Source organism: Chiloscyllium plagiosum, unplaced genomic scaffold, assembly GCF_037043375.1.
Source record: "Chiloscyllium plagiosum isolate Xiang-an unplaced genomic scaffold, Cpla_swu_hap1 HiC_scaffold_16, whole genome shotgun sequence".
Classification (NCBI taxonomy): Eukaryota; Metazoa; Chordata; class Chondrichthyes; order Orectolobiformes; family Hemiscylliidae; genus Chiloscyllium; species Chiloscyllium plagiosum.
The window spans coordinates 76,115,916-76,129,378 of record NW_028270154.1 but is presented as its reverse complement, the minus strand read 5'-3'; the positions used below and the strand labels follow the sequence as shown (position 1 = coordinate 76,129,378).

Here is a 13,463-nt window from a genome sequence, read left to right as displayed (position 1 = left end):
TTCTCTGCACCCTCTCCAAAGCTTCCACATCTTTCCTAAAGTGAGGCGACCAGAACTGCACACAGTACCCCAAATGTGGCCTAACCAAAGTCCTGTACAGTTGCAACGTCACTTCACGACTCTTGAATTCAATCCCTCTGCTAATGAACGATAATACTCCATAGGCCTTCTTACAAACTCTATCCACCTGAGTGGCACTGTTATAATGCGTCTGTTGGTGGAGGTGTATTATTACACCACTGGTCTGTTATTACACTGCTCCAGTGAATCTGTAGGTGTAGCTGCATATTGTTGGTCTATGTGTACACTGAGATAGTGAATCACCTGGATCCTGCTGGTCTGTGCTGTGATGCAGTGAGTCTGTGAGATGTAATTTTGCCCTGCTGTTCTATTTGCTCACAGACACAGTGAGGTTGTGGGAGTAGTTACATCCAGCTGTTCTATGTGTGCACTGTTGTAGGGAGTCTGTTGGTGTGGTTGTATCCTGCTGGTCTGTTTGTGGGATGATACCAAAAGTCAGTGGGTGTAGTTGTATACTGCTGACAAAGTTAAAAATCACACAACACCAGGTTATAGTCCAACAGGTTTAATTGGAAGCACTTGCTTTCGGAGCGACACTCCCTCATCAGGTGGCTGTGTATACAACGACACAGTGGCTATGTGGGATGCCATTATCCCAGTTGAACTCAATCTGCCACTTTCCTGCCCACTGCACTAACCTTGCTATACCATTCTGGAGTTTACAGCTACCCACTACACGGGTGATTTTTATGTCATCTGCAAATTTCCCAACATGACCCCGCGTTTCGTTCCTAATCATCGACGTATAAAAGAAACAACAGGTGTCCCAGCACCTAACCCACAGGAAACCACTTGGAATGGCTTCGCATTCACAAGGCAGCCATTGATGGTTATCCTTTGTTTCCTGTTTCTAAGCCAACTTTGGATCCAATTCAACACCTTATCCTGTATCTCATAGACCTTACTCTTGACCAGTATCTTATGTGGGACCTTGTTAAATGCCTTACTAAAGTCCATGTAGACAACATCCACGGCACTGTCCTCATCAGTCCCCCTGGTGACTTCCTCAAAGAATTCAATCAGTATTAAAAGGCATAACCTTCCCTTAAAAAGCCATGAGGAGAAAGTGAGGACTGCAGATGCTGGGGATCAGAGCTTAAAAATGTGTTGATGGAAAAACGCAGCAGGTCAGGCAGCATCCAAGGAGAAGGAGAATCGACGTTTCGGGCATAAGCTTATGTCCGAAACGTCGATTCTCCTTCTGCTTAAAAAGCCATGCTGACTATCCCTCTAACTAATCTACGCCTTTCTAAGTGATGGTTTATCCGCATTTTCAGGATTGGTTTTAACTATTTGCCCACCACCGAAGTAAGATGAACTGCCCTACAATTGTATGTATCCTTTTTAAACAACAGAACGACACTTGCATTCCTCCAGTCCTCTGGCACTTCACTTATGTCTGATGGAGATTGGAAAATAATCCTCAAAGTATCTGTTATTTCCTCCTCGATCTCCCTCAAAGTCCAATAGAACAATCCAACCAGTCTTGGTGTTTTATCCACTTTCAAGGATTCTGACTCTTCTAACACTTCCTCTCTTGTTATGATAGTTTTGTTCAATATTTCACACTGCTCAAGACAGAATGCTATATCTGCACCACTCCTTTCCTTTGTCATTACAGAGACAAAGAAAATCCATTTAAAATTCTTCCCATGTTCTCTGCATCTTCGCACAAATTCCCTTCTTCATCTCTGATAAATCCCACTTTTTCCTCAGCTATCCTTTTGCTCCTTATATCGTGGTAAAACAGCTTTGAGTTGTCCTTGATCTTGATGGCGAATATTTTTTCACACCCTCTCTTTGTTCATATTTTGTTTCGTTTTCACTTGATCCCTGGGCTTTCTAAACTCGGAGGCTATCTGCAGTGTTGAGTTTTTGTGACTTTCTTTTCCTGTTTAATCTTCCCCAGTCATTTTCTAGACAACCATGGGGGTGGGGTGGGGGGAGGGGTCCGAGATTTGGCAGTACCATTCTTATTTTGGGAGGGGACATGTCTGGTTTGTGCCCTAAGGATCTCCTCTCACTGCTTTAGCAGTCGTGTTCCAGTCCACCTCAGCCAAATCATTTCTGTTTTGTAAAATTTGCATTCCCCCCCCCCCCCCCCAACCCCCCTGCTGTTTAAATCTTTTATTCCTGATTTATCTCTCATCATTTTATATAATAATACTAAATCTAACCAGATTCTGGTCACTATCCCCGATATGGTTGCCCACTGTCACTTCATCCACTTGCGCATCTCCATTTGCCTGAACTAAATTCAGAATTGCATTGCTAATCAGGGAGAGTGTCACATCTGCACTCAGAGAGGATGTACTGGAAAGCTCATCCACTGAAGCAATGTGGGAGAACTCAAAGATAAGATCACTCTGGGATTATTCTACAGGCCCCCCAACAGCCACCGAGACCTTGAGGAACAGTTATGTTGGCAGATTATGGAAAGAAGCAATGACTACAGTGTTGTCATTGTGGGTGACTTTAAATTCCCCAATATTGACTGGGATTCCCTTCGAGCAAGAGGCTTAGATGGGCAGAATTTGTTAAGTGCATCCAAGAGGGTTTCATGAAACAGCATGTGGACAGTCCAACCAGAGGAGGGGCCACATTGGACATTGTATTGGCTATTGAGCCTGGCGAGGCAACTGACCTTTCAGGGGGAGAGCATTTTGGAATCACAACTCCTTAAAGTTTCGGATAAGTATGAATAAGGATAAGTCAGGACCTTGCAGGAAGGTACTAAATTGGGGGAAAGCAAATTAAGGTTAAGTGAGTATTAGACCGGAGCTAGGGAGTGTTATTGGGACGAACTGTTATTGGGCAGGTCCACATTTGACATGTGGGAGTTGTTAAAGACCTGCTGACCAGGTCTGACCTGTTCCAGTAAGGGGGAAGGACAAGGATGGCAAGGTAAGGGAGCCTAAATAACGAGGGGGGTTGTGAATTTAGTCAAAAGGAAAATGAAGCATGTGCAAGGTTGAGAAAACTAAAATCAGAAAGGGCCCACGAGGAATGTACAGAAAACAGGAAAGAACTCGAGCAGGGAATTAGGAAAGCGAGAAGAGGCCGTGAAATGACTTTGGCAAGTAGGGTTAAAGAGTATCCCAAGGTATTCTATACATACAATAAAAACAAGAGGATAACGAGGGAGAAGGTAGGACCACTCAAGGATAAAGGTGGCAGAGGATGTGGGTGAGATCCTAAATGAGTACTTTGCATTGGTATTCAGCCAGATGGATATGGGGGAGAGTGAGATTTGTATGGAGCATGACAATACGCTAGGGCATTTTGAGATCCAGAAAGAAGTGGTGTTGGGTCTCTTGAAGAGCATTCAGGTGGATAAGTCCCCAGGGCTCCTTCATATCTACCCCAGGTTATTGAGAGAGGCAAGAGAGGAGATTGCTGGGGCCTTAACCAAGATCTTTGTATCCTCGCTAGCAACTGGAGAGATTCCAGGGAACTGATGAGGAGTTAATGTTGCTCCTCTGTTTAAGTCTGGAAATAGGAATAAACCAGGAAACTATAGACTGATGGGTCTCTCAGCGCTGGTTCAGAAGCTAGTAGAGACTTCTTAGGGCTAGGATATACTCACATTTGAAAAAGCATGGCCTGATTAGGGTCAGTTGGTATGGCTTTGTGCAGCTCGGGTCATGTCTTACTGACTTGACTGAATTTTTTGAGGAGGTAACAAAGGTGATTGATGAATGTAGAGCAGTGGATGAGGAATTGTCTACGTGGATTTCAGTAAGGCTTTTGACAAGGTCCCTCATTGGCAGGCTCATCCAGAAAATCAAGACGCATGGGATCCACGGTGACTTGACTGCATGGGATCAGAATTGGCCTGCCCATAGCAGACCGAGGGCGATGGTGGAAGGGGGTTTTCCTGGTTGGTCTTCAATAGGGATCTGGACTCTGACCTCTGCTGACTTGGATGGAAGTGTAGATGTGGGTTAGTGTGTTTGCAGATGTTACAAAGATTGGTGGAGTTGTAGATAATGTTGAAGATTGTCAAAGGATACATCGGGATAGAGATAGAAATGGCAGGTGGAGTTCAATGCAGCCAGGTGTGAGGTGCTGCGCTTTGGAAGATCAAACTTTAAGGTAAAAGTCAATAACTAATGGCAGGATCCAGAGCAGCATTGATGCACAGAGTGATCTCGGTACTTCCCTGAAAATGGCCACACAAGTAGAAAGGGCAGTAAAGAAGGCAGATGACAAGCTTGCCTTTATTGGTTGGGGCATTGAGTTCATAAGTCAGGATGTCATGTTGCAGCTTTATCAGACTTTGGTTAGGCCACACTCACATCACAGGAAGGAGAGGGTGCAGAAGAGGTTTACCAGGGTGGCTTCGAGAGTGAGAGCTAGAAGGAGATGCTAGTAAATCTGGAGTTGGTTTCTCTGCAGCAGCAGAGCCTGAGGGGAGACTTGATCAAAGTCTCTAAAATTATAAGAAGAATAGATAGGGTTGATGGTCAGAATATTTTTCCCAGAGTTAAAATATCTCCTAATAGGGGGCATGCACTTAAGGTTAGAGGGGAGAGTTCATTGGAGATGGAAGGGGCAGGTTTTTAAAGCAGAGAATGGTAGGAGTCTGCCACGTGCTCCCTGGTGGAGGCAGATAGGACAGGGGCATTTAAGGGACATTTAGGTAAGCACATGAATATGCAAGGAATGGAAGGATTTGGACCAATGGCAGGCAGCAGGAATCAGTTTAATTTGGCATCATGTTCGGCAAAACATCATGGGCCGAAGGGCCTGTTCCTGTGCAGTACAGTTCTATGTTCTAATTGGGTCTCCTTTCATTGGGCTTGTCATGTAGGAGGCAGTAAGTCTGTCGTATACTGCTGTTCTATGTGTGCACTGATGCAGTGAATTTATGGTCGCTGTGTACTAATACGGTGAATGTATGAATGTTATAATCTGCTGGTACACACTGGTTCAATATGTTTACTGATGCATAATGCCATTATGGGTGTAGTTATTTATTGCTGGTCAGTTTGTGCAATGATACAGTGAGTCTGTGATGTAGTTATATATTACTGGTCAGTTTGTGCAATGATACAGTGAGTCTGTGATGTAGTTATTTATTGCTGGTCAGTTTGTGCAATGATACAGTGAGTCTGTGATGTAGTTATTTATTACTGGTCAGTTTGTGCAATGATACAGTGAGTCTGTGATGTAGTTATTTATTACTGGTCAGTTTGTGCAATGATACAGTGAGTCTGTGATGTAGTTATTTATTACTGGTCAGTTTGTGCAATGATACAGTGAGTCTGTGATGTAGTTATTTATTACTGGTCAGTTTGTGCAATGATACAGTGAGTCTGTGATGTAGTTATTTATTACTGGTCAGTTAGTGCAATGATACAGTGAGTCTGTGATGTAGTTATTTATTGCTGGTCAGTTTGTGCAATGATACAGTGAGTCTGTGATGTAGTTATTTATTACTGGTCAGTTTGTGCAATGATACAGTGAGTCTGTGATGTAGTTATTTATTACTGGTCAGTTAGTGCAATGATACAGTGAGTCTGTGATGTAGTTATTTATTGCTGGTCAGTTTGTGCAATGATACAGTGAGTCTGTGATGTAGTTATTTATTACTGGTCAGTTTGTGCAATGATACAGTGAGTCTGTGATGTAGTTATTTATTACTGGTCAGTTTGTGCAATGATACAGTGAGTCTGTGATGTAGTTATTTATTACTGGTCAGTTAGTGCAATGATACAGTGAGTCTGTGATGTAGTTATTTATTGCTGGTCAGTTTGTGCAATGATACAGTGAGTCTGTGATGTAGTTATTTATTACTGGTCAGTTAGTGCAATGATACAGTGAGTCTGTGATGTAGTTATTTATTACTGGTCAGTTTGTGCAATGATACAGTGAGTCTGTGATGTAGTTATTTATTACTGGTCAGTTAGTGCAATGATACAGTGAGCCTGTGATGTAGTTATTTATTACTGGTCAGTTAGTGCAATGATACAGTGAGTCTGTGATGTAGTTATTTATTACTGGTCAGTTTGTGCAATGATACAATGAGTCTGTGATGTAGTTATTTATTACTGGTCAGTTTGTGCAATGATACAGTGAGTCTGTGATGTAGTTATTTATTACTGGTCAGTTTGTGCAATGATACAATGAGTCTGTGATGTAGTTATTTATTACTGGTCAGTTTGTGCAATGATACAGTGAGTCTGTGATGTAGTTATTTATTACTGGTCAGTTTGTGCAATGATACAGTGAGTCTGTGATGTAGTTATTTATTACTGGTCAGTTTGTGCAATGATACAGTGAGTCTGTGATGTAGTTATTTATTACTGGTCAGTTTGTGCAATGATACAGTGAGTCTGTGATGTAGTTATTTATTACTGGTCAGTTTGTGCAATGATACAGTGAGTCTGTGATGTAGTTATTTATTACTGGTCAGTTTGTGCAATGATACAGTGAGTCTGTGATGTAGTTATTTATTGCTGGTCAGTTTGTGCAATGATACAGTGAGTCTGTGATGTAGTTATATATTACTGGTCAGTTTGTGCAATGATACAGTGAGTCTGTGATGTAGTTATTTATTACTGGTCAGTTTGTGCAATGATACAGTGAGTCTGTGATGTAGTTATTTATTACTGGTCAGTTTGTGCAATGATACAGTGAGTCTGTGATGTAGTTATTTATTGCTGGTCAGTTTGTGCAATGATACAGTGAGTCTGTGATGTAGTTATTTATTACTGGTCAGTTTGTGCAATGATACAGTGAGTCTGTGATGTAGTTATTTATTACTGGTCAGTTAGTGCAATGATACAGTGAGTCTGTGATGTAGTTATTTATTGCTGGTCAGTTTGTGCAATGATACAGTGAGTCTGTGATGTAGTTATTTATTACTGGTCAGTTAGTGCAATGATACAGTGAGTCTGTGATGTAGTTATTTATTACTGGTCAGTTTGTGCAATGATACAGTGAGTCTGTGATGTAGTTATTTATTACTGGTCAGTTAGTGCAATGATACAGTGAGTCTGTGATGTAGTTATATATTGCTGGTCAGTTTGTGCAATGATACAGTGAGTCTGTGATGTAGTTATATATTACTGGTCAGTTAGTGCAATGATACAGTGAGTCTGTGATGTAGTTATTTATTACTGGTCAGTTTGTGCAATGATACAGTGAGTCTGTGATGTAGTTATTTATTACTGGTCAGTTAGTGCAATGATACAGTGAGTCTGTGATGTAGTTATTTATTACTGGTCAGTTAGTGCAATGATACAGTGAGTCTGTGATGTAGTTATTTATTACTGGTCAGTTAGTGCAATGATACAGTGAGTCTGTGGTGTAGTTATTTATTACTGGTCAGTTTGTGCAATGATACAGTGAGTCTGTGATGTAGTTGTATACAGCTGGTGTATTTGTTCTGTGATACAGTGTGCCTATACATGAAGTTGTATACGAGTGGTCTATGTTCTTAGAATCCCTACAGTGCAGAATAGGCCTTTCGGCCCAACAAGTCCGTGCCGACCTTCCGAAGAATATCCTACCCAAACCCAGTCCCCTCCCCTTTTACTCTACCTTGACCCCTGACTAATGCACCTAACCTTCACATCCCTGAACACTATGGGCAATTTAGCAGGGCCAATTGACCTAACCTGCAGATCTTTGGACTGTGGGAGGAAACCCACGCAGACACTGGGAGAAAGTGCAAACTCCACACAGACAGTTACCTGAGGGTGGAATTGACCCTGGGTCCCTGGTGCTGTGAGGCAGCAGTGCTGACCTCTGAGCCAATGTACTGCCCCTGATATACTGTGTACAGTGATACAGTGAGTCTGTGGCTGTCGTTGTATACTGCTGGTCTCTTTGTGCTATGATACCGTAAAACTGTGGTTGTAGTTGGATGCTGGTTGTTTCTTTGTCTTTGTCCATTTCTGGTCTGTTTGAGCACAGATACAGTGAGATTGTTGGTGTCGGTGTACACACCTGTTCAATTTGTTTACTGATGCATTCTGCCATTATGGGTGTAGTTACATATTGCTGTTCGATTTGTACACTATTACAACATTTTATGAAGAGGCATTGCCAACCCTGTGAATACTGTCCTCTTATCAAGTTAACCATCATTTACCCTTCTATAATCTACACAGAATCTAGTTAATCCATTTGGTTTAGGAACCAACACTATGACTGCACTCCATCTGCTTTGGCCAAGTTCAATCAAGTGGTTTTCCTGAATTTTAGTTTCCACCTAAGCTAGTTTTTCAGGGCTTAAACAATAACATTGTTGTTTTCTCAGCCCTGACTCTCCCATGTCCACATCAGCATGAGTGAATATCGTACATCCAGGTGTACATGCACAGATTACCTCATACTGTCTCATTGGTCTTCACAAAATCCTTCAGTTGTCATTCACTCAATATGAAAAAGAAACAGAAATGACATCACCCACCTTAATTATTCAAGACCAATAAATAGAGAGGCGGGACATACCACCAGCGCTTCACCAGAGACTCTCACTGATGATGTCACCTAGTCTGGTAACGAAACGTCTGAAAACAAACCTTCCAGCTCAGCGAGCTAACTTACTTATGAACTGTCTAACTGTCCTAGTAAAGTCACTGTAGTCCTATAGGGCTGCTCTGTCATCAGAGCACGAGATGACACTCGGTGGTTTAGCTTGGGGGTCACCATTGCTCAGACAAAAGGAGAGGTTGAGGAAAGAGTCATTTGTGGTAACCTCAGCCAGTGTGGGAACTGAACCCACACTGAAAGGTACCAGTCCAAATCACAGACCAGCCAGCCAGCAAACTGAGCGAAATTAGATAATCAGACTGGAGGAGGATTGCTTTGGGAACTGTCTATATTTCCTTCCATTTCACTCTTATTGTCTGTCATCTTCCACTTCTCTTACCACCTGACACACCTGTTCCTCCTCACCCTCTTCCGTATGAGAAGACATAACCAAGGAAGGATTTGTGGATGAAATAAAGGAAAACCGAAGGGGGGCGGGGTTTGAATATATAAAGAGTAAGAGAATACTCATGGAAAGTGTAGGGCCCTTTAGTGACTCTCAGTAATGTGTGTGTGGATCCAAAAAAACGTGGGCACTGTCCCTCAACTTTGCAATGGCCTTCATGATGGAAAAGGACTGCAGGTATATACTTCAGGATGGAGGCCTGTGACATAACCTCTGAAAGTAACATAAAGTGAGGAAATAAAGTGGCCAGTACTAAATATGGATAAATCTGTACACTCGGATGAGATATATCCCGGGCTATTGAGGGAGGCAGAGAAGAGGTATCAGGAGCCTTGAAAAACCCATATGTCACTAATTCAAACATCCAAACTTAAAATTACATTATATGAAACCATTCTGCATTTGTTTTAGTCTTATTTATCCACTTTCAGTGCAAATGATGTCTGTGTTTTAAAACTAATTGGCTACATTTCAAGTTAACAGCCTTGACTACAAGTGCTTTCAGATCCAGTATACTGGGAGAGTATAGGAAGAGCTTTACTCCATATCTAACTGAGTGCTGTACTGTTGTGGGTGTGTTTGATGGGGGGGAATGAAGTGAGCTTTACTCTGCATCTAGCCCTGTTCTGTTCCTATCCTGAGAGTGTTTGATGAGGACAGTGTAGAGGAGGCGTTACACGGTATCTAAATTCATGCTGTTCCTGTCCTGGGAGTGTTTGATGGGGGATGGTGTCAGGAGAGTTTTATTTTCCATTTCCTTTCCATTTTTCAAGAGTAGAAAGACCTTTACTCACAGTTTAAAATAGTAGAAGGAAGTTTATTTTCAGTTTATCTTCAGTTCAAAGAGTGGAGGGAGTTCCATACTGTATTTAACCCTGTCCTGGGAGTGTTTGAAAGGGACGATGCCAAGACAACTTTATTTTCCATTTTCTTTCAGTTTTAAAACAGTACAGGAAGCTTTACTCCATGTCAAACCGCGTGCTATCCCAGTCTTGGAAGTGTTTGACGGGGATAGTATCAAGGGAACTTTACTCTCTATCAAACACTGTGCTTGCCCCTGTCCTGGGAGTGTTTGATGGGAACGGTCTAGAGGCAGCTTTACTTTGTGTCTAACCCATGCTGCCCCTGTCTTGGGAGTGTTGGAATAAAAAGACTGTATGACATAAGAACAGAAGTAGGTGATTCAGGTCATAAAATTCACTCTGCTATTGAATAAGGTCATGTCTGATCTGATCATCCTCAACTCCACTTTCCTGTCCTTTCCCCACAACCCTTGATCCCCTAATTGATTAAAAATCATGTATTTCAATTTTGAATGCACTTTATGACCCCAGTCTCAACAGCCTTGTGCTGTAAAGAATTCCACAGATTCACGACGCTCTGAGCGAACATTATCCTCATCTCTCTCTCTCTCTCTCTCTCATGCGGGTGACTCCTGATTCTGAGGTTATACCCCCTAATCCTGACTCTCCCTCAAGGGGTAAGAACGTCTCAGCATCTACTCTGGGAAGTCCCCCGAAGAATCTCTCAAAGTGTGATAAGGTTATGACTTGGAGTTGCCGGTGTTGGACTGGGGTGGACAAAGTTAAAAATCACACCACACCAGGTTATAGTCCGACAGGTTTAATCACAAGCACTAGCTTTCGGAGTCACAACCACCTGATGAAGGAGCGTCACTCTGAAAGCTAGTGCTTGTGATTAAACCTGTCGGACTATAACCTGGGTGTGGGGTGATTTTTTTTACTTTTGCGATAAGGTGCCTCTCATTTCTCTAAATTCCAATGGGTACAGGCCCTTTAGACTCAACCTCTCTCCATGAGGCAAGCCCTGCTACCTGGGGTTAGCTGAATGAAGCTTCCCTAGATTACCTCTAATGCCAGTGTATCTTTCCTCAGATACAGGGCCCAAAACTGTCCACAGTATTCCAGCTGTCATCTGACTAGTGCTGTGCTGAGAGTAGTTTGAGCAAAACCTCTCTATTTTATACTCCATTCCACTTGAAATAAAAGTGAGCATTCCAATTGCCTTCCCTAATAGCTCCTGAACGTGGACTCAGCTTTTGGGGATTCAAGCATTAGAATGTCTTAACCCCTGTGCTCTGCAGGTTTCTGTAGCCTTCCTCCATCTAAATAACATTCAGCATTCTTCTTCCTACAAATGTGCATAACCTCACATTTACCCAAACGATAGGGAGGGTGTAAACACAAATTTGTTCATTCTCTGATTTCAGGGTGACCTTGAGCACTTGATGTGTTACCTCTTGACATTTGGAGATATTTGTATTGGTCAGTGATTGCTGTTCATGTATCTCAGGTTTATTGATATGAGAACTTCCAGCCATCTTAATGTTTCTATCTTCTTACTTTCCAAGCCCAGCTCTTAGTGGAAACGGACACATTTGGCAGCCAAGTCAGGATCAAGGGGAAGGAAACAGACCATTACCTCTGCATGAACAAGAAAGGAAAGCTAGTGGGAAAGGTAAGTGGGGCCTCTCAAGGTCAACTTCAACTTCTGTCATTGAGGTCCTCACTTGACTCAGGTGTTAGACTGGTGTCCAATAATTCCCATTCACTATCCAATAGCATGTCTCAGCTTGTGCTGAATCCTGTCACTCTGCGTCTCTACTCTGTCACTCTGCGTGTCTATCCTATTGTTCTGCATCTCTACCCTGTCACTCTCTCTCTCTCTCTCTCTCTCTCTCTCTGTGCCCTGTCACATTCTCTCTCTCTCTCTCTCTCTTTCTCTCACTCTCTCTATACCCTGTCTGTCTCTCTCTCTCTATACCCCCTCTCTCTCTATACTCTGTCACTCTCTCTCTCTGTACCCTGTCTCTCACTCTCTCTCTCTCTACACTCTCTCTCTACCCTGTTACACACACTCTCTCTCTCTCTACTCTGTCACACACTCTCTCTCTCTCAGAGAGTGCAAAAATCACACAAGGTGCAAGTATGGGTTGAGGGAACAATTAGTAAAGCATACAGTTTCTACAGATTTGTCAACATAGGCATGTAGTCCAGGATCGAGGAGGTATAGCTGAATTTGAATGAGACACTAATTAAGTCTCAGTTTAATGGACTGTGTACCGCTCCGACCACCGCAGTTAATATGAATGTACGAAAGAGAGCACAGAATCCTCTCGGTATGAGAAGCTTCAATTGTGAAGCTTGAAGTTGGGAGTGTTTCCCTTAAAGGGGTGAAGGCTAAAAGATCTGATCAAGCTTTTCAAAATCACCAAAGGACTGGATAGATTTGACAGGGGGACGCTGTTTCTGTTCATAAAATAATCGAGGATGCGAGGGCGTCAATGTAAGGCAATTTGCAACAGAAACAAGCATGACATAAGAAAATATTTACCCAACAAATCATTGCCTGGCCTGCCCCTTCTGGAGATGTGGTGAAGACTCATTCAATTGGGGCATTCAAGACAGCATGAAATGGTTATTTAAATCGAGGCAATATATCAGGTTATGGGGAAGCCACAGGAGATTGACTTTGAGCTAGAGACTTGGTGTTGACACATTGGGCAGAATGGCCTCCTCCTGACAATTCTGTGATTCTGACTTGCATTTACATAGCACCTTTCATGTTCACACGAGGTGTAAAACACATTAGCACCAATGACGCACCTTTTGAAGTACAGGCGACAAGGTAGTCAATCACCCAAAAGACCTCCAGAAAGAACAGCTTGATAAAACCAGAATCGTGTGTTTTATAAAGCAGTTTGGAGAATAGATATTGGTCAGGATATTTTCTCTGCTGTGCCAAGGGATCTGTCATGCTATCCTGGTCGGCAGGAGTTTTGAAAGTTCTCATTGAAGGACAGCACTTTTGAGAATAAGCATCCCCTGATATTACACTGGGGTGTCACCTTTAATTTTTGTGCCGAAGTCCCAAAGTAGGATTTAATCCAATAACCATCTGACCGAATAGTAGCCGACACAGTAATTGGGTCAGATATGATTCCATTGGAATGTGGAACAGAATCAAGGAGCTGAATAAACTCTCGCCGGCAAGAAATGTGTGTTTTTGTTTTAAATCAGGTTAATGCCTTGTCTAGTTGGACACTGAAACGATTCTGGTCTCCAAATCCTGGGCTAATACCCAATTGGAAACTTGATTTGAACAGCATTGGGCTCTCCCACCTCCTGATAGATCATTGAGAGTCATTTTAATGGTACGTCAATGTAAAGAGGCTCTATCTTACACAATAAAAAACCCTGAAACGCTATGGGTGAAGGAAACCATTCAAAGAATGTTTTGCCTCATGTCTTACAAGGTGGGGAAAGGGAGGGAGAGATCAAGGAAATGGAGAAAGAGACAGATGTATCAAGATGTAGAATGCAGTTTAACCACTTAGGAGCCATTCTTCCCATTTTTTTTCATTTATTCATGAAACTGTCCATTTGTAATCTCTCTCTTTGAAATGCTTTTA

The 13,463-nt window shown here is 42.4% G+C and overlaps 1 protein-coding gene across 1 annotated transcript in view; it reads left to right on the top strand.

The window, feature by feature from the left end:
* LOC122556856 (fibroblast growth factor 18-like) overlaps positions 1–13,463 on the top strand; it is a 420,188-nt gene that overhangs the window by 404,889 nt on the left and 1,836 nt on the right. Inside the window, exon 4 of the mRNA XM_087995060.1 lies at positions 11,403–11,509. Coding sequence (XP_087851186.1) covers positions 11,403–11,509 — 107 coding nt within the window. The remainder of the gene's footprint in view (positions 1–11,402; positions 11,510–13,463) is intronic.